Genomic DNA, 23,655 nt, shown 5'->3' with positions numbered 1-23,655 from the left:
GAGGTTTCCCTTTTATACATATTGCAACAAATTCTCATAAAACATTCATCTGAAATAAATTAAAAAGTCCATTTGTTACTGCCTCCAAACATAAAAAGGAGCCCGTGTCCTGGAATTCAGCCCAGGCCACAGAAGGCCCTGATTGTCCATGGAAGAAAATTAAGGATTGAGGGGCCCAAAGCCTGAGATGGGAGGAACAGATACCTCCTCTGAAGTATCCAACAAGAAAGGCGAGGTGACGGCATGGGCCTGGGAGATGGCAGCCAACTCCTTGAGAAACTCAGGGAAAATGACTGCACAGTAGACAGCGTTCTTGACTCGCAGAGCCTCACCTTGTCGTTCAGAAGCCCCACTCCGGGGGAGCAGAACTGGGGTTGAAGCGCCTGGAGAACCCCCACCTAGTCCAAATCCTGTTCCTTCTCGCCCAGGTTGAAGAACCTGTGCCGCCTGCCGGGCTCTGGTGGGACTATGTGCATGCCGCAGGAGTAACTCCCCCAAGGATGGCCTCCGGCTCCTCACTGAGAAGAAACAGGAGTATCAAGAAGGTGCTGGGATTAGGGAACCTGCCCTAGTCTGGGAAACAGATTCCCCAACCCCCTTAGGTTCTTGAACTTCTCCCCTGGGTTCTGGAAGAATGGAAGGACAAGATGGACAAAAACTGAATTGAAGTTCCTTTTTTGTCTCAACTCTAAAAATGACTAAAGATTTGAGACAGGAGTTTTTCCTCATACCAAAATCCTACTTGCTCAGCATTTCCCCTCTATCCAGTCTCTTCAGCAGCCAGTATTTGAACTACTTTATTCCCAGCTAAAACTCCTTCCTTCCCCATGACCCCTCATCCTAAAGAATTTATTCTAACCACTGTTAGATGGCTCCCATATATAATATGCCCCAACTCTGTGTTTCCTATCACTCTCTAGAGCAGTGGTTCTAAACTTTCTTAATGCTGTGACCCTTTAATACAGATCCTCATGTTGTGCTGACCCTCAACCATAAAACTACTTCGTTACCATTTCATAACTGTAATTTTGCTACTGTTCTGAACTGTAATATAAACACCTAATATGTAGGCTATCTGATATGCAATCCCCCAAGGGGTCACGACCCACAGGTTGAGAACCATTGCTCTAGCACCACATCCAGCCAACTACTTCTACTTTGCTCTGACTACCTAAAGCTGACCTACATCATCTGCTCCTTCAATACCTACATGTACAACTGCAATTCAGGGATGGCTTCATTTCTTAACACTCCACTGCCTGTCTAGGATCCGTGTCCTTATACTAACTAAATACTACCTCATCACTCACCAGTCCCCGCCCTATACCACCAAGACCTCCCTCCCGCTGGGTATGCCCAGACAGCTTCACATTTGTTTCTGTCTAACTTTCTGGATTCCATCACTTAAGTAGCCTAGACTCTAGCCCCTCAATTATGGGAAATGTCTCTAATCGCCACCTCTAACAGTGCTTACAGAAACACCATACAGACTTATTAATCTTGCATTCAGAGCCTTCACAACCAGGGTCTCACTCAGCAACCTACCTTCATTGGATCCAATAGGCATCTTATATCTATCTATCTGCAGCTTCCTTCGGCTACAATTTGTCATTCCGACTTTTTTTATCCTTTCTGCCTTAGTTATCTCCACCTGGGAAAACCCTGAAAATACTTCTGTGATCTTCCCTATGCTGACTTCATGTTCTTCTATCATTAACTCAACATCAATAATTTCTTCCCAAGGCTTCTCTCTCATGCACTAAACTATAAACTCAAGAACTTAAGAATGTCACATGTAATGCTTCCTTAGCTCCTAAACTACTACCAAATCCTGTCATATTTAATGCTTCCGTATCTCCTTAACCACTGATAATTCTGTAAAAACCTGCTTCCCAAGTAGTAAAAGACAAGATCTCCTGAGTACATTGGGAGCACGGGGACCACAGGAGAGGGTTGGAGGGGAGGGGAGCGGCAGGGAGGGGAGCAGAGAAAAATGTATAGCTCAATAAAAATCAATAAAAAAATAAATAAATAAAAATTTACAAATTAAAAAAAAACTTCCTTCTCATCTCTGCTCCACCAGATGCTTGCTGCCTTTCTTTCCCACTACTCAAATTCAAACCTCCCTGGTCCTGATTGTTCTTCCTGAATCCCTTCTCTTAACTCCAATTCATCTGCAATCAATCACTTCTAACAATAAGATTTTAAAAACCTCTCCTAGTTTCTTAGTGTCTGAAAGAAAAATCACTACTTCTAACTCGAAAAGCTTCCACTCTAAAAGCCTCTTACTCTGGCCAAACCTTTCTAGCCATATCGCCAATTGCTCCACAGCCTTGTAAAGCCCCCCACTCTCATCATTCGAAGGCAAATACCACATCAAGTTCTCACAATATCCAATACCCAAGAACTTCTTTCTCTTTCCTTGTTCTTCTACCATTACGTAGGTTTTTGTAGATACTGACAATTAGGGTCTTAATATAATGACTCTATTCTCTGACTCAAAACCTGGAAAAGCAAAAAATGAAGACTCAAACTCTTCAGTTTCTGGATCTTAACTAACTTGGGCTAATGAGGTGTCAGGGAGAATAAGGAAGGATTGTCAATTAGTCCTTACCTACAGACTCAGAGCGGCGGGGAGCAGGGCCTGCTGTAGGACCTTCAGCCCAGTCCAGCTTGCCACGAGCAATGAGGTACTTCTTGGCTTTGGATAGCAGAGCAGGGAAGTCCTCCTGGGAGGCTGCAAAGCTCTCAATCTTATTCTTCACAGATCCCAGCACCTATGAGACACAATTTTAGAATGTTTCCAGTGGTTTCACACTGACACAAGCCTTCCTAGCCCCACTGCACCTGTTCCCAGGCCACCCAAAGTCACTCTAGCTGTGGGCCTAGCCCACCACTGAGCCTGGACGCACCCATGCATGCATGCATCGCACACCTGCAGCAGGGACTTGACACTGGGCTGGAAGACCATGTTGGTGTTGAGCAGGAAAGAGCGGAGCAGGGGCTGGGGGTGACAGGCCAGCTGGGCCACCAGCCCCGTCAGCAGGAAGTTGACATAGACGGAGTTCTGCAACATGTTCTCGAGTTTGGCAAAGAGCACAGCCATGAAGGGGCCTGGGAAGGGGGTGGGCACAAGGATACAAAGCCTGAACACAATGCACATCGCAAGCATTCCTCCCCTAACAAGACCCCCACTAGATGAAAATTATGAGTGTGTTAAATGACCTGTGACCACTTTCTCTGGACAATTAAGGTATCCAGATGCCAGCATTATAGTATTATGACTAAAGAGTCAGATCTTAAGCTCTAGAGTGTAGACACATCTCAGATTTCAGATGTGCTCTGTGACTTGATAAGTTGAAAGCTTGACAATATTTAGTTTCCTATTTATAGTAAAATAACTATACCTACCTCATAAGATAATTAAGAGGACCAATGAGATATCAATGTCAAATATCAAGTACAAGAGCTGGCAAGTTTTTTCATTTTATTATAACCATATCCTACACTGTATTTCTCAGTTTTTAAGAAGCTTCATTCAAGAACACAACAGAAGAATACACAGAGAACCAAGTCACAAAACTAGTTCCATGTTAGACAGAGTAACAAAACAGTGGTCAGAAAGAAAGCAAAAAAGATAAAACAACAACAAAGAAAGAGACTGTGAATTTCAAAGCAAGTAGAGACAGTATCAGTTTTGTCTTTCAGGAGCAGGGAATCAAGGAGGTAGACTAGGCTCTACAGGAATAGAATAGCTTAGTTCGGAGGCACAGGAAACTGACTCAGGATGAGAAGAAGGGATTAGCATTCTATCCTAGGAGAAATGCCTAAAGACATAACATGACACTGGACCACTGAAGCCGTCACAGTATTTCCGATGAAAGATTTTTATAGAAAATGAATATATTTAAACTATGATAGAAGAATGATGTACAAGTGGTGAATTCTGAAACAGATTTTATACCACCATCTACTAGAGGTATCCATAGGACTAGTCTTAGCCCAGAAGTAATACTAGCTTAAGGGTCCAAACAAAATCCCTAGCTTTATCCTTCTGTTCATTCCCTGGGAGTATCTTCTAAGGGTTAATGCAAAGAGTAGAAATGACTTTACAAAGAAAAGGGAAAGAAGCATCAATTAATACTCAAAAGACTCTGGAAAAACCACACCACAACCTAGAGGTACTGAGCAAAAAAGGAGCGGAGCAGAAGCTAAACGAATAGGAAGACAGTTTTCTACAGTGTGCTAAAGAAGGAATATGGCTCCAGACAGAAGCAATCCCAGGTTTATCGAGAAATGCAGCACACAGACTTGACTCTTGACAACTAGGATAGGTGGTGCCTTACTGAACTTCAATCTTCCATGACCCACTAATAAAAATCCCAGGGAAAAGCTACCATTTGTTATGTTTTTACAATGTGCCAATATTAAATTGAATGATTTTTCATGTACCAATGGTAGGCAGAATGCTAACTTAAAGGGTGCTTAATCTAAACTCTATAGTCTTAACCCTAGCCACTATACTGCTTCCCAGAGATTTTGTTTTGTTTTGTTTTCCCATGCTAAGATGTAGATTACAGCTTGATAAAGACTTGTCTTGCTCACAAACAAAACAAAGAAGAACCAGTCCGAAATCTCAGGTTGGATCTAGCTCCAGGGGATCAACCCAAAAGGGCCTATCAAGTACACTTTGTCATCACCCACACACTCCCAATCCTTACTAATCATATGTTCTTAAAATAACTGTATTGGACAGTCATGGCAACCAAAAAGGTACAAGACAATGGATAGGAAAATGAAATCAGGCCCTTCTTTGAAGAGACAGAGAAGAAGGTGCTGAACAGAAGGGAAAGCACCAAAAGAGCTGACTCCAGGGCCATTAAAGACCTAGCAGAAGACTCAAAACCCAAATACACAGACTGGTGGGAATGGCACAAAACAGGTGCATATGTGTCTTTCGCACAGAATAGTACAAACATCATTCATGTGGTTCAGATATATTATTAACCAAGCACAGAGCATCCTATTTACCAATCCCAGGAAATGGCCAGACTAAAGGAAAAGGAGGAGCATGCATATAAGGACAAACAAGGCTCAGACTTAAGTCAATATACAAACTAGCACAAGCACGGAAACACATAACAAGAAACATGAGGACACAGTATTACATGGTTGTATGCAGAAGGGACTCAAGCAAAATGGATCAGGGCTAAGCAAACACACAGAAATGGCACAGCCAAAAAGTCTTAGAACTCTGCACAAACATGTTGAGAACATGCAAGTGTACACAGAAAAGGCTTAAGTTAAATAGCTTACCAGTGAAGGGCTGGCTTGGCAGCTGGTGGAGAGTTCGCAGAGGGCTGCTGAGGAAGGGGCCAGGGGGCTCAGGAGGGCAGGTGAAGCTCTCGTAGGCCTCCTCCTCCTCAGGAGGTAGTGGAGGCTCTAGGGGAGGCTCTGAACCAGCTCCACCATTGCTCAATGCCACCTCCAGCTCCCGGAGCTCTTGCCCAAAGCTCTCTAATCCTGCCATACCCTCAGAGGTACCCTCTAATAATTCCTTAACTCCTTCCTGTGGCACCAGTCGTGGCACCAGACGAACCTTCTTGGCTCCTTCTGGCCATGGTCCTGGTACCCCATTGAGCTGGGGTGGGAGTAGGTGGCCAGGGGTATCCCCGACACCCACAGCTAGCCCCCTACTCCCTAGGTTTTCCTCCTCCCCTTCCCCCACATTGTCCCTGTCCTCCTCAGGCAGTAGGCAGCGTTTCTTAGTCCGGGAGCCAAGAGGGTTAGGCTCAGGAGGGGGCCGCTCGCCATCATAAGGGGCAGACCAGGTTCGGCAGGCACGGACACAGCGGTCTACACCACGGCGAGCCTCACGAAGATACTCCAGATAATTGTCTTCTAGCTCACCAGGCTCCTCTGCAGGGCTAGGCCGTCGGCCAGGGCTGGAATTTGGGGATGCATTAAGCCCTGGGGAACGTGGAGCTGGACCTGGGGACTCAGGGCCACCTAGGCTCTGCTGCCGAAGAAACAAAGCCAGACGGGATGGTGTGGAGGGCCGAGGCACTGTTACCACTGAAGAAGAATCAACACTTGGGCTTCCAGGGCCTTTACAGGGAAGAAAACATAAGCAAAATCAAGGGGATACATCAAGAGAGTGAACAAGAGATATAGAGGCTAAAGGACAAGATAGTGAGGAAGCAGAAATGGAACTATTTTGATAGCTAATTCTCCAGTCCCCAGACTAATTCACCCTAATCGATCACCCCTCACCACCTCCATCAATGAAAAAAAAATGTAAACAGAGCCAGGTGGTGGTGGAACACTCCTTTTTATCCCAGCACTTCTGGGAGGCAGAAGTAGGTAGATCTCTACGAGTTTGAGGCCTGCCTGGTCTACAGATTAAGTTCTAAGACAGCCAGAGCTGTAACAGAGAAACCCTGTCTCAAAAAAAAAACAATAAACAAAAATCAAACAAAAGAACCCACCCAAACAGAACACATGATGGAAATAAAGGAGAGAGGCAGACTAGACCTTTCCAGAAGTAATTTATCTGGGAAGGTTAAAGATCTTCTCTGCAAGACCACTCATCAATCTCCCCAGAAATGGAATTCCTCTCACTGTCACCTTCCTCCCCTCACCATACCCCTGCTTTCTCTCTAGGCTCCCACAGAACCCAGGCCATACCCGTGATGTCCTCCCTTCTCCCTGCCTCTCTGCTAGGCCCACCTCGTGCCCATGAGGCATGCTCTGGACGAGGTGGGCTAGGGGCATGGTGCCGACAACAGCGAGGGATTAGGGAGAGAAACTTGTCAGCTGCTCGTCCATAAAGATCCACGTCACGCACAGCTGGCTTCTGGCTCAGCATCACATGGTTACATGGGACAAGATACCTGGGAGATAGCAGAAAGAAAATATGGCGTCATCAGGAAAGACAGCACCTAAAAGCAGGCCAAGTGAACTACATTGCTAAACTAGGCTCAGGAGGACTCTCATAAGCAATCCCAATACAGCCCCATCACCCCAACAAAACTAGGCCCTGAGGGTCAGCCATCCCTCAGCCCTGCCCCCACAGGTACCTGAGAACCAGCTGCAGCAGAACATCCTCACAGCTGAGGTTCAGAAGGGTCCTGAAGAGACTCAGAGAGACCATGCAGAGCTGAGGGGGAAGGGGAGGGAGGGAGTCACCATAAAAGCTGTCTATCCTCCAAAGTATTCACCAATGGGAACTCTCATTCCCCCAACCCCAGGCCTAACCAATCACTCCAAGAACAGCCTATGTACCAAAGTCTAGCACATACACAGTATGTTATGTATTAACCAGATAAACACATAATCTTTGTGAACAAGACTTTACTAGTGTCAGATCCACTAGAGTTCTACAGACCCTATACATAACTGAACTGTCAACATACTGATTCCATCAATGCTCCAAAGAGACCCCAAGAAAACAGACACTAAGAAACACTATACCAAAGCAAATAATTCACAGGAAACTACAGCAATATTACAGTCAAGTAAACACCTGTCAGAAGAGACTGTAGTCACATAGTAATTGAATGGCTGAATCCCAACTGGGAAGTAGGTGGAGTCTGAGTCACCTCTCCAACCCCAGTGTCTTTGAGGAGGTGGGATAAAGAGAAGCTCAGGGCCACTGACAGGAAAAGGAAAAAGTAAGTGAGAAGGCCAAGAGCAGACAAAACTTTTGTTTTAGAAAAAGAAACCTTACTCATTTCTACCTAGACAAAAATAACACGTACAGTAAGCTAACCTCACTGCTCTGAATCCCTACAGCATTTTATACTTTTCTTACAGCAAGTACGTCAGACATCTTGGTCTTGTATAGTCTGGGCACTGCTTGTTGGGTGGCTGTGAGAGAACTAAGTGGATCGATAGTAAGAGAAAGTTCACATTTGGGGTAACATGGATGTCATAATGACCACTTTAGCCAGCAATGAGATCTCAGACTCGCTCAAGAATAGTGGGAGAGCAGGAAAATAGGTCTTCAAAGAGCTCCTGCCTGAACCTATAAACATTTTACTTGGCAGACCAGAAGAGACTTTACAGATGTGATGAAAATTATGGACTTTGTGGGCCTTACAGTGTGGCTCAGTGATAGAGTACTTATTTAGTATGCATGAGGTCCTGGGTATAATATACAGCCATCATAACCTAAAATACACAGTGAGACTGTCTCAAAGATAAAAGAAAAAGAAGGCCTGGGAAAGCAGCTCAGTGATAGTGTGCTTGCCTTTGCACACACAAAGCCCTGGGTTTGGCTCCCAGGACTGTATAAGAAAAAATTGTAAAGAAAAAAAAATTGATAGGGGGGCTCAAAATATAGCAGGGATGTAACCCATCATTGTTGGCTCCAAAGATGGAAGAAGTCAAATTGGGGATGGACTTCAACAGACAGAAAGAACAGTCCAAATATGTACTGCAGAACTAAAAGATAATAAAATGTTTTAAATCACTAAATTTGTGGTAATTTGTTTTGATAGCAACTAGTAACTAACCCAGATAACTTGTCAGGCTCACAGACAAGTTAGCCAAAGTGGCTCACTTAAAGGCACAAAAGCCAAGCTAACTACCTAAAAAGGACTGGAAAGTAGAAATCAAAGCATTTATATATTTAACATGGGTATCCTTAAATCAGAAGAGAACTGGTTCCTCTAAGAACCAGAAACTAAGAAGTAGAAACCCAAGAACATGAAAAGTTCATAAAAAAAAAAAATCTTGAAGACTAACAGAAATGCTAGAGACTAAAAACAATGAAAGAAAACCAAAAAGGTTAAGATTAGGATGAAAGAATGGCAGATAAACACAAGAAGAATGGAAATAAATCTCAAGAAGGAAATTAACTGTCAAAGCAATCCAGGAGGTCAGACAGAGCTAATACCATGGCATGCTCTATCTTTACGATAAGAATAAAAGTTTATCTTTATAAAATTAAGCATCTCATATCAGAAACCTACCCACCTCTTCTTTTCTCTCCTCTCTCTAAAATGCATGACTGGAATCTTCTCCACTCTCACTGCCTTCTCCCTCTAGCTCATTCCATCTCTAGTCACAATACTCATTCCCTGTTGCATGCTGTTCCCTCTGCCTAAACTGCTCTCCTTACTTAATATTCAATAGCTGACTCCATTATCTTAGGCATAACATGACATCCTCTGAAATGTCTTCCCTGGCCAATCCATTTTTTTACTAAACTTTTTTTTGCACAAATAGTAACCTCAATTTTCAACTATTTTAGTAACTTGATATTTATACTCTCCATAAAATGAGCTCTAAGACAGCAGCAGTAGTGACTACCATCGTGTTCCTAACACCTAGTGACCCAACAAGATGTCATTATCAATAAACTTGTGCAGGTAGAAGGAATCTAAGTGGGCAGGTGGATGGATATGTGCCCTAATTACAGTTCAAATGCAGTGAATCCAAAGAGAAGAGAAGGCAGGCCAACAAGGAAAAGCTGAACCATTTATTAGTACAGACACAAAACTCAAAGCACTCTTCTATCACCCACAGCAACTGAGAGAGTATAAACAGCTTAAAGGAACTATGGAGCAATACATAACAATCACTGCACCATGGCAAAGTCTCTGCCCATAATGGATGACTGTGCTGTAGATGAACATAGTATAAAAACAGTGAAGCAAATTAAATTCTTTACTCAAAATGGCTAAAGTTTAGTGTGACAAACTGCCATGCTAAAGTGAATACCAGAGTCAAAACTCAAAAAAAAGAGCAGAAACACCTTTTGACAACAGAAATCAGAAAAAGATGGCTCACCCAGGTAGTAAGCCAGGACAGAGTTTAAGAGCCATACCCGGGAGTTGCTGCCAATACGGGCAACAAGGGTGTCAAGGATGGTGTGGGTGTCATGCCGGTGTAACAACAGGAATCGCAGGAAGGTACGGAGCAAGGCAGGCTCAGAGATGCTCCGCAGGAAAAGTTCCAGGTAGGCGGTACTGGCAATCATCTCCTCCACAGAGGTCTGGATGAAGGGGAGGCAAAGCTTGGAGACTTAGGTTTCCCTGCACATACATGGCTCATACTCCCTGGGTTCTAGGGAACAAGAAGTATCAGAAAGGGAAAAGAGGAGGAAAACGCTACCCAACACCTCCCATACTACTCATTTCACTGGTCAGCCACCCAGCAGTCCAGGTCCTCCTCTGCCTCACCTATCATCCTTACCTTGTGCAGGGCAGGGCCCATGACAGGCACCAGGAAACCATTATGGATATAATCAACCAGCTGCTTCTGCACCAGGGGGTGAGCTACCTAGACAGAACAAGAGGGGAAAGGGGGGATTATGAAGAGTCTACTGCCTGGAAGAGAGCAGAGTAATATAGTAAAGATAGACATCCTAACCCCAGGAAACAGACCCGCTTACCCCAACTTCCCAGAAGCACCAAGGGTCACACTCCTTAGGAACCCTAGTCCTACCTGAATGACTGCATTGCAGAACTCTAGGGAACTCATGAAGAGTGCAAGCGCTGGCACTCCTATCCAGTCTTCCCGTCGCAAGCAGTGCCAATCATCCCCTGGAACTTCAATCTTTCGGGGCAGTGAGGAGTATAGGGCACTCAGCCCTGTGGCCAGCACCTAAGAAAGATTACCAAAGATTCAGATAATGTAATGGCTTTGGGAACTAACTAGTCATAAGATTTGAAGGGAATACAGGTTAAAAAACACTACCAATGCTGATAGCAAGTTGCCATGTGTCAGGCCCTCACCTAAAACACCTGCTATCTAGTTATGATCATGTTTCACCCCCATTCCAACTCCAAGGAGTTGCTTTCAAATCTGAAATAAAGGTCTCTCTCTTCCTGACACCTAGCCTTTCCACATCTCCTGGATAGGAAGATGATGTTCAATGTCACATACATGCCACACCCTACTCCCCATCCTAGGGTTTGCTAACCGGACAGAAATAAGAGTGATCTGCGATGTAGCGGCCCACAGTGGGGCTCCCATCTGAGAGAGCCATGAGCAGAAGTAGAGCATCACGGGCCTGCTGACCCAGGGTGCCTTCTCGATGGACAAATGGGACAAGGCGAGAAAAGAGGAGAAGACGTGGAGCAGCTCCAGGCTCAGGAGGTGGCTGCAAGAAAAACTCGAGCAATGAAGGCTCCCGAGCAACACACACACACAGTTGGCTGAGAAGTAGCACCAGGCCTTCATCCAGTGCTGGGCTACTGGGCACAGGACGACCACAGGCATCCAGCAGGGCAAGCAGAGCCTCACGAACTGGCCCATGCCGCAACAAAGGCTGGCGAGCTTCGCTCACAAGCATCTCAAATAGTTTCAGCTGCTCAGCCCGCCGTTCCTCAACTCCATCCCCAAACTCATCCCATTGCAGCTGCCATGTCAACACTCGGCTCAGCAGATCTTCACGCAGAGCAAACTCTAACAGGGGCCCAGGGCCTGAAGGGGCTGAAGGGATTGCTCGATCCTCTGCCAGCAATGTTAGCATTTGGTACGTGTGGTTTCGCACAGCACTGAGATCATCAGCTGTGCCTCCAGCAGCTGCCCGAGGGCCTTGCCGCTCCAGGATTCGCACCACCTAAGACAAAGGACAGAAAAGAAGAAAAAATGGGGTGATAAGAACACAGAACTCTGAAGGTTACGACTACTAGGGTGAGTAACAGACTAGGTATTTTGTCATGGAGTCTCCTACCTGAGACCAGTGATTCTTGAAGACCATGAGGCATGTCTCAGGGTCAGCCACGACAGGGGTCTGCAGACTGGCCCCTTGAGGTACACGGTGCCCAGGGACCCGGGAGGCCAGCCTGCTCAGCCAATTCATCTTCTCCATGAGGCAGGCTGGACAGGGCCAGCAGCCTGAGGACTATACCTTGAGACTGTACCAGCTGGAGGCTTTCTCCACTTTTGTCTCCAATCTGCTTCATCCGGTCTGTAGGAGCCAGTAGCTGGCCATGGAGCCACAGATTACACCAAACTGGAATAGCAAGCCCAGAGTTCACTGCCCAGTCCAGAGCTGCAAACCTAATTCAAAGGGAAAAGGTGAAAAGAATAAATAGGAGCCCACCACTCTCAGCTTCCCTGGAAGAATAACTCAGCAGCTTTCCACTGAAAATTCCACATAGCTGGTGGCAGTGTATACTTTTAATCTGAGAGCATGGAAAAGCAGAGGCTGGCAGACCTCTGTGAGTCTGAGACTACAGTTGGTCTACAGAGCAAGTTTCAGGACAGCAAGGGCTACTCAGAAAATCCTGTCTCAAACAAAACAAAACAAAACACAACAACAACTAAAGGAACTCAGATCCACACAGTCAGCACATGAAATTTACATGCCCAAAATAGAACACATAATTTCTACCACCAAACCTGTAGCTTCCTCAGCCTTTTCTATCTCAGTAAATGTCACCAATGCTCACCTACATGCTCAGATCAAAAGTCCGGACATGGTCCTTTCTTATCCTTTTCCTTCCAATATCTAATTCTACAACAAATCTTGTCATTTCAGAAGATTATGAGTTCAAAGCTAGCTTGGGCTACATAAAGTTCAAGACAAGCTGAGGCTACAAAGTTATGACTTTGTCTCACAAAGAAAATAACGGATAAAAAAAGAAAATTAAAATCATGTCTCACTATTACAATGGATTATAGTTCAGTTTTGAGACAGGATCTCATATATTGAACAGGCTAGCTTTGAACTCACTATGTAACCCAGGCTGTCCTCAAATTCATCATCCTCTTGCCTCACGGCCTCACCTTTGCCAATTCTGTGATTAAGGGATGCATGCCACTATGCCTGGCTTAAATTGCCCTCCTAAGAGTTTAGTCTCCATTCGGCAAGCTTAAGTTGTAAAACCTAAATTTTACTCCATCTCTCCTCTACTGGACAGCCAGCGACTTCCTATCACACTAGTAATCGCCCTAACCCTAACCTACAGAAGCCTAGACAACGTAATCTCTGTCAGTCTCCTCCTCACTCATAGTTTGGTCACAGGTCTTATTTCCTATTCCCTGAGCCTAGAATGTTCTGCACTCTTCCCCTTACTCCCACAGTTCCACTTAAATGCATCTTAGAGAAGTCCACCTTACTTAACAATTTTACAAATAGTTTATCTTCCTACCTTCATTTTCTAGCTTCTTAATCCCTTCTTAATAGATTCTATGATCTGAAAACTATCTATCTTACCTATCTTCTTATCTTCTCCATGAAGAAATCAGTTCTTTGAAGGCCGGATTTGCCTATCTTACTTTTTTTTTTCTTCTCAAATCAGGGTTTCTCTGTAGCTTTGGCGCCTGTCCTGAAACTAGCTCTCCCAGGCTGGCCTCGAACTCACAAAGATCTGCCTGCCTGACCCCCAAGTGCTGGGATAAAAGGTGTGCACCACCACCACCCAGCCCTTAATTACTTTTTTTAACCTCAGTGTCAAGAATAGTATCTATCTGTTCAATGTTTGAATAAATATCTGCTCAATTAATGGACAAATAACATGCACCAAACTAGCTATTATCCCACAGCTCCCTCTCTATCACCTAACACCTTTTTATCAGTATTGTCTCTAATGAGTAAAAACTCTTCAGAAGAACTATGTGGTTCAGTCATGTTTCCATTTTAGACTCAAAAGGAACTTAAAGAACCCAGAAATATAATAGCAGTCCCATACTCTGACCTAAGGTTACACTAACCAACACCTCCTTTCATCTATTTCACTAAGTCACCTCATCACAACTAAAGGAAGGTGGCAACTGTGCCGAAGGACACCTTTTATAGACGAGATCTTATAAAGGGAAAGCCAGTCCTAAAGATCAGGGAAGGTACATTCAACTAATTAACTCAAGGTATAATGGTACTAATAAAGTACTGGGCACTCTGCTAAGTAAGCACTAGAAACACAGGTTAAGACAAAAATAGGGTTGGGTAGGCAAAATACATAGAAATATTTGCAAATCACTTTGGAAATCAGTGTGGTGGTTTCTCAGGAAATTCGGGATCAACCTACCCCAGGATCCAGCAATACCACTCTTGGGAAAATACCCAAGAGATGCCCTAGCATACTACAAAAGCATTTGTTCAACTATGTTCATAGCAGCATTATTTGTAATAGCCAGAACCTGGAAACAACCTAGATGCCCCTCAATGGAAGAATGGATAAAGAAAATGTAGAATATATACGCATTAGAGTACTACCCAGCGGTAAAAAAACAATGATATCTTGAATTTTGAATGCAAATGGATGGAAATAGAAAACACTATTCTGAGTGAGGTAACCCAGACCCAAAAAGATAAATATGGTATGTACTCACTCATAAGTGGATTCTAGCCATGAATAAAGGACATTAAGCCTATAATTTGTGATCCTAGAGAAGCTAAATAAGAAAGTGAACCCAAAGGAAAACATATAGTTATCCTCCTGGATATTGGAAGTAAACAAGATTGCCAGGTAAAAATTGGGAACTTGGGAGTGGGGGTGGGGTGGGGGCAAAGGGAGATGGGGAGAGAAAAGTGAGAAGGGGAGGATGGGGAGAGCTTGGGGGAATGGGAGGATTGGGATGGAGGAAGGGTGGATATGGGAGCAGGGAAGTATATATCTTAATTAAGGGAGCCATTTTAGGGTTGGTAAGAGACTTGACTCTAGAGGGGTTCCCAGGTGTCCAAAGAGATGTCCCCAGCTAGTTCGTTGGGCAGCTGACAAGAGGGAGCCTGAAATGGCCCTATCCTATTGCCATACTGATGAATATCTTGCATATCATCATAGAACCTTCATCTGGCGATGGATGAAGATAAAGACAGAGACCCACATTGGAACACTGGACTGAGCTCCCAAGGTCCAAATGAGAAGCAGAAGGAGGGAGAACAGGAGCAAGGAAGTCAGGACCACGAGGGGTGCATCCACCCACTGTGACAGTGGGGCTGATCTAATGGGAGCTCACCAAGGCCAGCTGGACTGGGACTGAAAAAGCATGGGATAAAACCGGACTCTCTGAACGTGGCGGACAATGAGTACTGACTGAGAAGCCAAGGACAATGGCACTGGGTTTTGATCCTACTGCATGTATGGCTTTGTGGGAACCTAGTCTGTTTGGATGCTCACCTTCCTAGACCTGGATGGAGGGGGGAGGACCTTGGACTTCACACAGAGCAGGGAACCCTGACTGCTCTTTGGACTGGAAGGGGGGAAGGGGGAGTGGGGGATGGGGGAAGGAAATGGGAGGAGGTGGAAATTTTTAATAATAATAAAAAATATTCAAAAAAAAAGAAAAAAATTCAGAAGTTACAGCATATAGGCAAATAAGGAAGCTGTGAATAATATTATTAAAATGAAAAAAAAACTAAGAGCTAAATCTTAAGAACACCAGGACTTAGGGAAGCCAAGTGTGGTGGTTTGAATAAAAATGGCCTCCACAGGCTCATAGGAAATGGCACTATTATGAGGTGTGGACTTATTGGAGGAAGTATGTCACTGGGAGTGGGCTTTGAAGTTTCAAATGTTCAAGTCAGGTCCAGTGTCTCTCACTCTTCCTGCTGCCTGCTGATCCAGATGGAGAACTCTCAGCTCCTTCTCCAGTACCATGTCTACCTGCAAGCCATGCCTCTTAACCTGTAAGCCAGCCTCAATTAAACATTTTCCTTTACAAGAGTTGCCATAGTCATGGTATCTTCACAGCAACAGAAACCCTAAGACACACAGAGAATTTGGTAAGAAAGATTTAGCCAGATGTAATGAGTGCTGCATGTCTATAATCCCAGCACTTGAGAAGCTGAGGTACAAAGATAGTCAGTTTGAGACCAACCTGAGTTATATAACAAGATAATTTCTCAAAAAAAAAAAAGAAAAAAACAAGACAAAAATGCCAGGCATGGTGTATGTATGCCTTTAATACCAGCACTCAGGAGGTAGAGGTATATGAATTCAAAGCCAGCCTGGACTTACATGGAGAACTTCAGACAAGCTAAGGAGTACAAAGAGAGACACTGCGCCCCTCCACCTCAAAAAAGAAAAAAAAAAAAAAAAACACACACACACACCACACAAGACACCAAAAACAGTAAAAGTAGTCAGAAATTAAAGGAGACATTCAAAATATAGCAAAATAGAAATCAAGAATGTTTGTTTCAAGAGACTGGAGGGAGATTGCCTAAAATCCCATAGAAAGAAGTAGAATGAAGATAGAAAACAGTTCACTGGTTTTATTGAGGGTCTTTTTTTTTTTTTTTAGATAATCTTATAAAAAAAATTCAAGAACAACTGAGAACCAGAGAAATATATGATGTATTTTAACAAATTTCAGTGACATAGAAAAAAACATAGGGCAGTTTGTGTTTTAAAAAAAAGGGGGGGGTCAAGAGTTCATATGGTTCTGATCTGAGTGCTGGCCCAGGCCTGTACTCTAGGACCTGGAAGGCCGGAACAGGGGGAAATCACAGTTCCAAGCCAGCCTGTGTACAGTGTGTGCAGAAGAAGAATTTGTGTCAAAAATGGGGAGGAGGGGGCTTTTGTTTGGGTTTTGAGTAGGAAGCTTCAAGTCTTTTTTGTCAACTGAGAAAACAAGTCTGAAGAAAGAAAAGTTGATATAATGAATAAATAAGTTAGGAATAACAGACAAAAACAAGGAATAAGATATCTGAGAAAGGCATATACCACCTTTTCAAGAAGGAAGGAAAACTAGCACAGGATGAGAGCAAAATCAAAGGGAAGTATCTACAGCCTTACCCCCTAGTCACCCCTCACTCCGGAGACTAACAGTCAGGGGAAAGGAGTGAGACAGCAGAGAAGCCAGAGTGGATGCTTTACTATTTCATAAACAGCTTCCTATAAACCATCAAACACACACACACACACACACACTAGCAGCTATGACCACAAAGGATGCACTGGAAGAAGTACTTATAGTCCCAAGATTTGAGGTCCCAGGAAGATACAAGCTAAGAAATGCAAAGCCCAGAGTTAAACAATAGAAATTCTTCCCTCTAACTGCTACTAACATTTCATGTTGGTTTCTTTAATCACTGCCTATACCTTTGTAAATATAGTCCCATTATTAATTAAACTCTTGTGAAACCCAGCCTGAGCCATCTGCCACCTGCCACCTGCCAAGGAGCTTGACTGATACAAGAATATCACTGTTTACAGAGTACTCTCTACAACATATCTCATTTGAGGACTGAAAACAAATAGAACCTTATGCTCAGAAAAGAATAACACAAATAGTAGGTAAGGCATGAGCTCCGAAATTCCTCAAACAAAAGTCTGAATCTCAATGCACCCTGTTCCAGTTATGTGATCTTAAACCACAAATCTGAGCCTCTTTCCTTATCAAAAATTTCCTAAGAAAATAAGTATTCTTTTTAAGAATTAAGTAAGAGAACAGCACTCTGGGCATAAAGTACATATTCTGTAAACTGTTTCTTTGCTCTTTTCCTTTCTGATCCTGTTTGACCAGGGTGTTCCCATCTCTGAGATAAGAGATCTAATCTGCTCTAATGTGTATCTCTCACACTCAAGCCTCACTAAACCCAGCAAAATAATATGTCCAAAATAAACCCCCTCCAGGTTTGAAAATATAAAAAACTCCTATCTTGTAATATATCTGGGGTGCCCTCTCTTTGCTCCCCTGCTTAACTACGACAAAGCATCTACAGATGTAAGAATGACCCCCCACACCCGCTTTAGCCTTTTCTTATTACCTCTTGTAGCTCCTGAAAAATAACCACTTGGAATATGCATCTCAGAAATCAAAACTGAACACTTAATCTAGGCTTTGCTTAAATACTTAAAAATACAAAAGGCCTTGGTATTCCTGCCACCTATTTAAACTACAAGCAAAATTCAAGACAAGATAAAGAAGGCAGAATTGCCATATAGTTATGACACCCTTTGTCCCACAGCAAAGTCCAAAGAAAAGATAGATTCCCCCCCCCCCCCCCCATTTATCTGCAGTTTCAATCATAAGACGAACAAGAAAGAAGCAGTTGATTTCTCCAATCTACACATGGCCAGTGTCAGCCACTCTCCTCAGGGTCCAAAACACAATACAGCTTTATAGGCCTACACAGCAAAAGGTGTCAACCAACCTCAGAAAAGCAGGGACAGGAAGAGGCTCAACCTCAGCCTCCATTAATAACCTTTGCCCTGGGAGAGGCAAAGAGAAAGAAGCAGGAAGGGACTTTACCAATCAAGGAGACCAAATGACCTTCCAAGAACAGACCTCTTCCTAAGGAAGGAGGATAAGGCTGTTACCCCAAACACTAAAAGTGGAAAGACCTGATTAAACCTGTAGAAATACAGTGGGGTGGGGGCACCTAATAGCCTATCTGGAGCTCAACTCACACGTACCCTCCCCGCTTTTACATGTCTCAGACAAATGAACTACCAGGATATGAACCACCTCCCCAATACTACCTGGGCCTCTTGCAGACATCTGTTCATCTGAGTGGATTCCCATAGGCACAAAGTGAACTCGTAGCACATAGTAACTGCCTTTACAACAGTGGCTCCTCAATGTCACACAGTTATCTCTAACCCTGTTGTTTGAAGGTGACAAAGAGGATGTCAAAGACTGGGTGAAATTGATCCTAAAGGGTAAGAAAAGTTCACTAGGCAAAGAAAAGATGTTCCTAGAAGAGGAAGCAGCTTTTCAAAGATTTCAAGTCTAAAGAAGCAACATGTTTGTTAGAGAACTGTGAACAATTTATTCAAGCTAGAACACAAGGGAGTGGCAACAGACAAGGCATGAAGAGGTGAGCCAAGGTCATATTAAGAAATTTGGATGTTGTCCTACATGTTACAAAGAGCCAAAGTTTTAAAGCAGTGTAGTTCCGTGCTTGCATTTGTATTTTTAGAAAGATCGTTCTAGGAATGGGCAAGAAAAGACCAACTTTTAAAGCTTTAAGGCTAAGGTTGGTGAAGATGTGGCAATAGAGATAACGGAGGGGAAAGTACATTACCATCTTAGTGACTAAATTTAGGAGAAGGAGCAGAAAGAAAATGACACCGAAGTCATCCTCTGGATTGATACAAGACACATGGATGCAAAAATGGGTCAGGGCAAAACTCTTAAGTTCTGTTCCAGGCATGTTAATTCAAAGATATCTGTGGATAAATATAGATACATGGATATGTATACAGAACACAGGAAGAGACTGAGACAGATAGAGAAGCAATCACATCACTGTGATATATTCTTTGTATTTCCATATTCTCCCTCTAAACTAAAACTGTCATTCTCTCTCCAAACCAAAATAAGAGCTCTGTGCAACTCTATGAAAGTCCTATGCAACTTCAACAACTTATTTCTATTGTTACCTTATGTTCCCAACAAGAATTTACTGAATGAATAAATGAATGAATTTGTTTTCCAAGTCCTAGTAAGAGTGGCTGGCATATGAACGATATGGGAAAATGGCTACATACACCACCACAAAATGTTTCTATCAGTACAGCACCCGCATCCACGTCTAGTCCTCTCAGACCTACCACAATCCTCTATATATCAGAAGTCAAACCCCATTTTAATCGATGCGTTACTGTGGCAACAAAGAATTTAGTATATCGAATAAAAAGCTTTCCAGATTCTGTGCTTTCTCTAGCACAATCGAGAATTTAGACAAATCCTAAGAATGCTCTAACATGCCAGCCAAGGCTACATAGTGAGACCCTGTCTCCAAAAAAAAGAAAGGAAGGAAAGAAGGAAAGGAGGGAGGGAAGGAAAAGGAAAAGGAATTATTTAACATGTGATTATGAATATGCACCAGATAATATACATGCCTAGTCCATGTCATTATCACAATATTAAAGCCCTTGTCTCTATGACCACTCTGTCCCCTTAATCTCTTTTGCAAGTAGACAATTACAAATCATAAAGCTATACTTCTTGCCAGTATGAGGTCCCCAATTTCATCACAATTTTTTCAACAACTATGTCATGTCCTTTCCATCACCTTTCCTTTCTCTTACAAACCTTCCTTCCTCAAGTAACTAGCACTATGAAGATGCCAAACTCTGAGTGTCTTGTCACTATCCTGTGTGACCTCTACTTGCTGAACCTGACTCATCTCTGAAATAAAATCCCTTTTTCTACTTCACCAGGTATCAATATAATTTCAGCAAATTTTGAGGCTGCTACGTAAAGAATGAAACTTTAATTTTAAAATGAGTTATTATTTAATATGAAAGCATGAATGCTATTCAGATACCTGAAGTTACATAAAATAACTAAGTACATATTTCTTCCACCTAAAACAACACACATACACCACTATCATTCCAAACGTCAGGATTTCATAAACCTGTGAAATATTTTTAATTAAAAATATGGTGGTCAGCCAAGCTGTGGTGGTGCACGCCTTTAATCCCAGCACTTGAGAAGCAGAGGCAGGTGAATCCTTATGAGTTTGAGGCCAGGCTGGTCTACAAGAGCTAGTTCCAGGACAGCTAGGATTGTTGTTACACAGGGAAATCCTGTCTCGAGGGGGAAAAAAAATATATGGTGGTCACTTCTTATTTTCATGATTTTCTTTAAACTTAACATCTACTTTACCAATATTTATTTCTTCGGTGAACAGCAAAGAGTACCTTAACACCAAAAGAGTAAGAACAATAACCTTGGAATAAGGTAACCCTACCCCCTTAGCAGTACTGGGGATCAAACTCGGGCCTTGAACTCAGTAGGGCACTCTCCCTCTGAGCTGCACCCCCAGTTCTTTCTTCCGATCTCATATAGATGTGCACGGCCAGGAACTGGATGGCTCAGTGTTGAGGGACCATTATTCACCAGCCTGGTATACTTGTAGGTCCTATAAGTTCTGATAGTCTGGGCAGGTGGCCAACAGATTTATCATTGTGAAGAAGGACTCTCTGGCCTCCAGAAAGAAGAAAATATATCTATATCACAGTTTAAAGTAACTAGCTCTGAAGCTGATATTCTAATTCTCAAGGGATGATCTTCATAGGAAACGATGGTTAAGGAGGCTCACAGTGCCTCAGCTACCTCGCCGACTGTCAGTAGAGAAGACCCAGTGATGGGAAAATGGCCATTATCACTCACAGAGTGAGTCCAGCTTTGCAAACTTCATGTCTGTGTGGGTTGGTAAGGAGATGGGCTTATTAGATTCAAATAAAATGAACTCGGTTACAGGGTATAGAGGGAGGGATGACCTGTGAATGAATAGAGGAAACTTTTCAGGGTGATACAAGTGTTTGGCATCTTGGTTTACAAGTGTGCACGTACGTCAAAGCTTATCAGTTTAAAGGAAGAACAGTTTATTGTGCAAAATTTACCTCCACAAAGCAATGTCTTGTTTTTGCGTTTCAAACTCCTGAGGAGAGTAAACCTAATGCAGGTGACAAGCCATGTGACTTAGAATTAGCAACTGCGTCCAATATAGATGACAACCACGGGTAAAGAGGAATGGAGTAAGGGAGTCGAGAAATAGGCAGAGAAAATAATACAAGCAGTTCTATCTCTCCACCCCTCCCAAAAAAACTTCGTGAGGGTCTCATCTTAAAGTCTGCTTACGAAAGCGGCACCTGAGGAAACTGTGCTTCAGTTATTATTCTGTGGAGGACTAAAACTCAAACATTTTCATTACCATAGCTATTATTGCTCATGATGCTGTTTTGTGTTGGTTTTCCCCCACTCACAGGGCAGCCATGTGCACAACAAATGCACCTGTACTGTCCTTCCTTGCTCTAAAACTATTGCTGTCCCTGGACAGGACTGGACATCCGAGAAGGCCCCGCAACCAACCTTATCTCTTAGCCAAGTCTTACAACCCTCGGCCCCTCTTTCCTCTTTTGCTCTGCCTTCTACTCCTCCATCGAGACACAGCCAGCCCCCGCAAGTTCCCGCCTTGGCCTTTAACGCTCCTCATCCTCGCACAGGCCTTACCCCCTCAACTCTCGTCCCAGGACGTCCCTCACCTTCCCAAGCTCAGAGAACCCACACCCTTTGCAGACGGGGTCCATGAGTTCCCCCAACCTGGCCCTTCACAAAGCATCCCAGGATCTCCTCAGCCTGGCTTCCCGGTCCACAGCGCCCAGGCTGTCCCCCGCCCCTACCTCAGCCGCTCGCAGCAGCCCCTCACCACCTGCCAACCCCTCACCCCGTCCCTCACGCCAGCAATTCCCCAGCCCGGTGCCGTCATCCCCAACCCCTCGGCACCTTGCGCCTGTGCGCGCGCCGCGGCCCACGCGTCGCTCTCGCTTGCACCACGCCGCCCTGCCCCGGCCTGTCGGCGGCCGGGCTAGGTGAGTTCAGGCCGCCGCCATCGCTCCTCAGGCGCACCAGCCGCGCCCCGCCCCGCGCCACACGCAGCCCGCGCCCCCGCGCACCTCACGCAACCGCCCAGCGACGCACGGCTGGGCAGCGGCGTGCCAGCTCATTGGCCCGCCCAGGCCCCAGCTAGAGCGTCGACGCTCGTTTCCCGGCAACGACCGAGCGCAGGGGCGGGGTCGCAGTCCGCGTTCCGAGGAAGAAGCGCTTCCACACCCGCAGGCCCCGCCCCTTCCCGCCTCAGGCTCCGCCCTCCTGAGGATTCCGGCCTGTCATAGGGGACGACCTGAGAAGAGGCGGTGGCCTGCGGGCAGGGGCGGGGCCTGAGGAGAAATCTTGGCACCGGAGGGCAGAACTTGTTCCTAGGGAGGGACAAGCCTCGGGACCGGGAACGACCTGGCCTTGGACAGCACCCCACAGGGGGCGGAGGCGAGGGCCAGGGCGGGGGGCGGGACCACAGGTCCTAGGCGGTGCTCCAGCGTCAAGTGGGCGGGGCTTCTTCTGAAGTCTGCGCCAAGGGCCAGTCTGTGGGCAGGGCCTGTGGAGAAGGCATCTAGACTGTGCTGACTGCCACCAAGGTAGCTTATTTTCGCCAGGCTTGTGCACGCCGCTTGGATTCTTCCTTCCTATCCGCGGGGACCGACTTTTTCTGCCCTCCCCAAAGCTTCCATGACCCCGTAGAACGCCGAATAAGTTCCTACACGACAGCCTGGGTTCCTGATCCATTAGAACCGGTCTCTCCAACAGTTAGAACGCAATATCAGGGCTGTAAAAGGAGAAACATCTAGAAGCCGCACTTAACATGATATCTGGGCACAGAAGATGAAGCAGCTGAGGATAGCTTCCAAGAGGAGATGCTGGCTGAAACAAGAGTGAGAAACGCTAAGATAGAGTCTGATAAAGTCTGTTGACTTATATTATTGTTACCTAATTGTGATCATTGTTCTATAAAATAGTTACATAAAATGATGGATTACAGAAACATGGGTAAGGAATTTACAATTTTATTTTTGCCACTTTTCTGTAAGTCGAAAACTGGTTCACAGTAAAAAGTATTCAAAAAGACGAAAAATGGAAATTCGACCTAAGGGAAGGCAGAATGCTCAAGACACTGAGAACTGCAACTAGTTCAGTGTGTCTGGAGCCTGGAAACATGCAAAGCAAAGATCAGATGAGGACAAAATGGACATAGAAAGTACTGCAGAACTAGTAGGCTATGTTAGTCTATATTGTATTCTTGGAACAATAGAGAGATACAATTTTATACAAGGTCAAGTTAACAGGGTACCTTTGCAGAAGGTCTTTCAAGAGCAAGGCCAAAATAGGATAGTAAGACTGTAGAGAAGGGAGCACGTGGACATCAGAAGGGTTAGAGACTGGACGACTATAAAAGGAGAG

General features: G+C 44.5%; 1 protein-coding gene across 3 annotated transcripts; it reads right to left on the bottom strand.

Moving 5' to 3' along the window:
• Fhip1b (FHF complex subunit HOOK interacting protein 1B) lies at positions 1-22,293 on the bottom strand. Of its 3 annotated transcripts, none has more exons than XM_041666645.1 (12): positions 22,147-22,293; positions 11,687-12,015; positions 10,931-11,572; positions 10,453-10,611; positions 10,201-10,287; positions 9,833-10,000; positions 7,080-7,159; positions 6,688-6,893; positions 5,317-6,108; positions 2,936-3,114; positions 2,615-2,777; positions 1-518 (listed from the first exon to the last, which is right to left on the bottom strand). In XM_041666645.1, exons 2-12 carry the CDS (start codon positions 11,822-11,824, stop codon positions 160-162), a joined length of 2,973 nt encoding a protein of 990 aa, XP_041522579.1. In that variant the 5' UTR covers positions 11,825-12,015; positions 22,147-22,293; the 3' UTR covers positions 1-159. The 3 variants fall into 3 exon arrangements, with proteins under 3 accessions (XP_041522579.1, XP_041522580.1, XP_041522581.1); XM_041666646.1 differs by having other exon boundaries at positions 6,730-6,893; XM_041666647.1 differs by lacking the exon at positions 1-518 and having other exon boundaries at positions 2,621-2,777; positions 2,913-3,114.
• Positions 22,294-23,655: the final 1,362 nt, after the last annotated feature.

This window comes from Microtus oregoni, unplaced genomic scaffold (genome assembly GCF_018167655.1).
Source record: "Microtus oregoni isolate MIOR12 unplaced genomic scaffold, Mior012 000016F_ref0000370, whole genome shotgun sequence".
Classification (NCBI taxonomy): Eukaryota; Metazoa; Chordata; class Mammalia; order Rodentia; family Cricetidae; genus Microtus; species Microtus oregoni.
The sequence above is the reverse complement of the archived record's forward strand: the minus strand, read 5'-3'. Positions and strand labels throughout refer to the sequence as shown.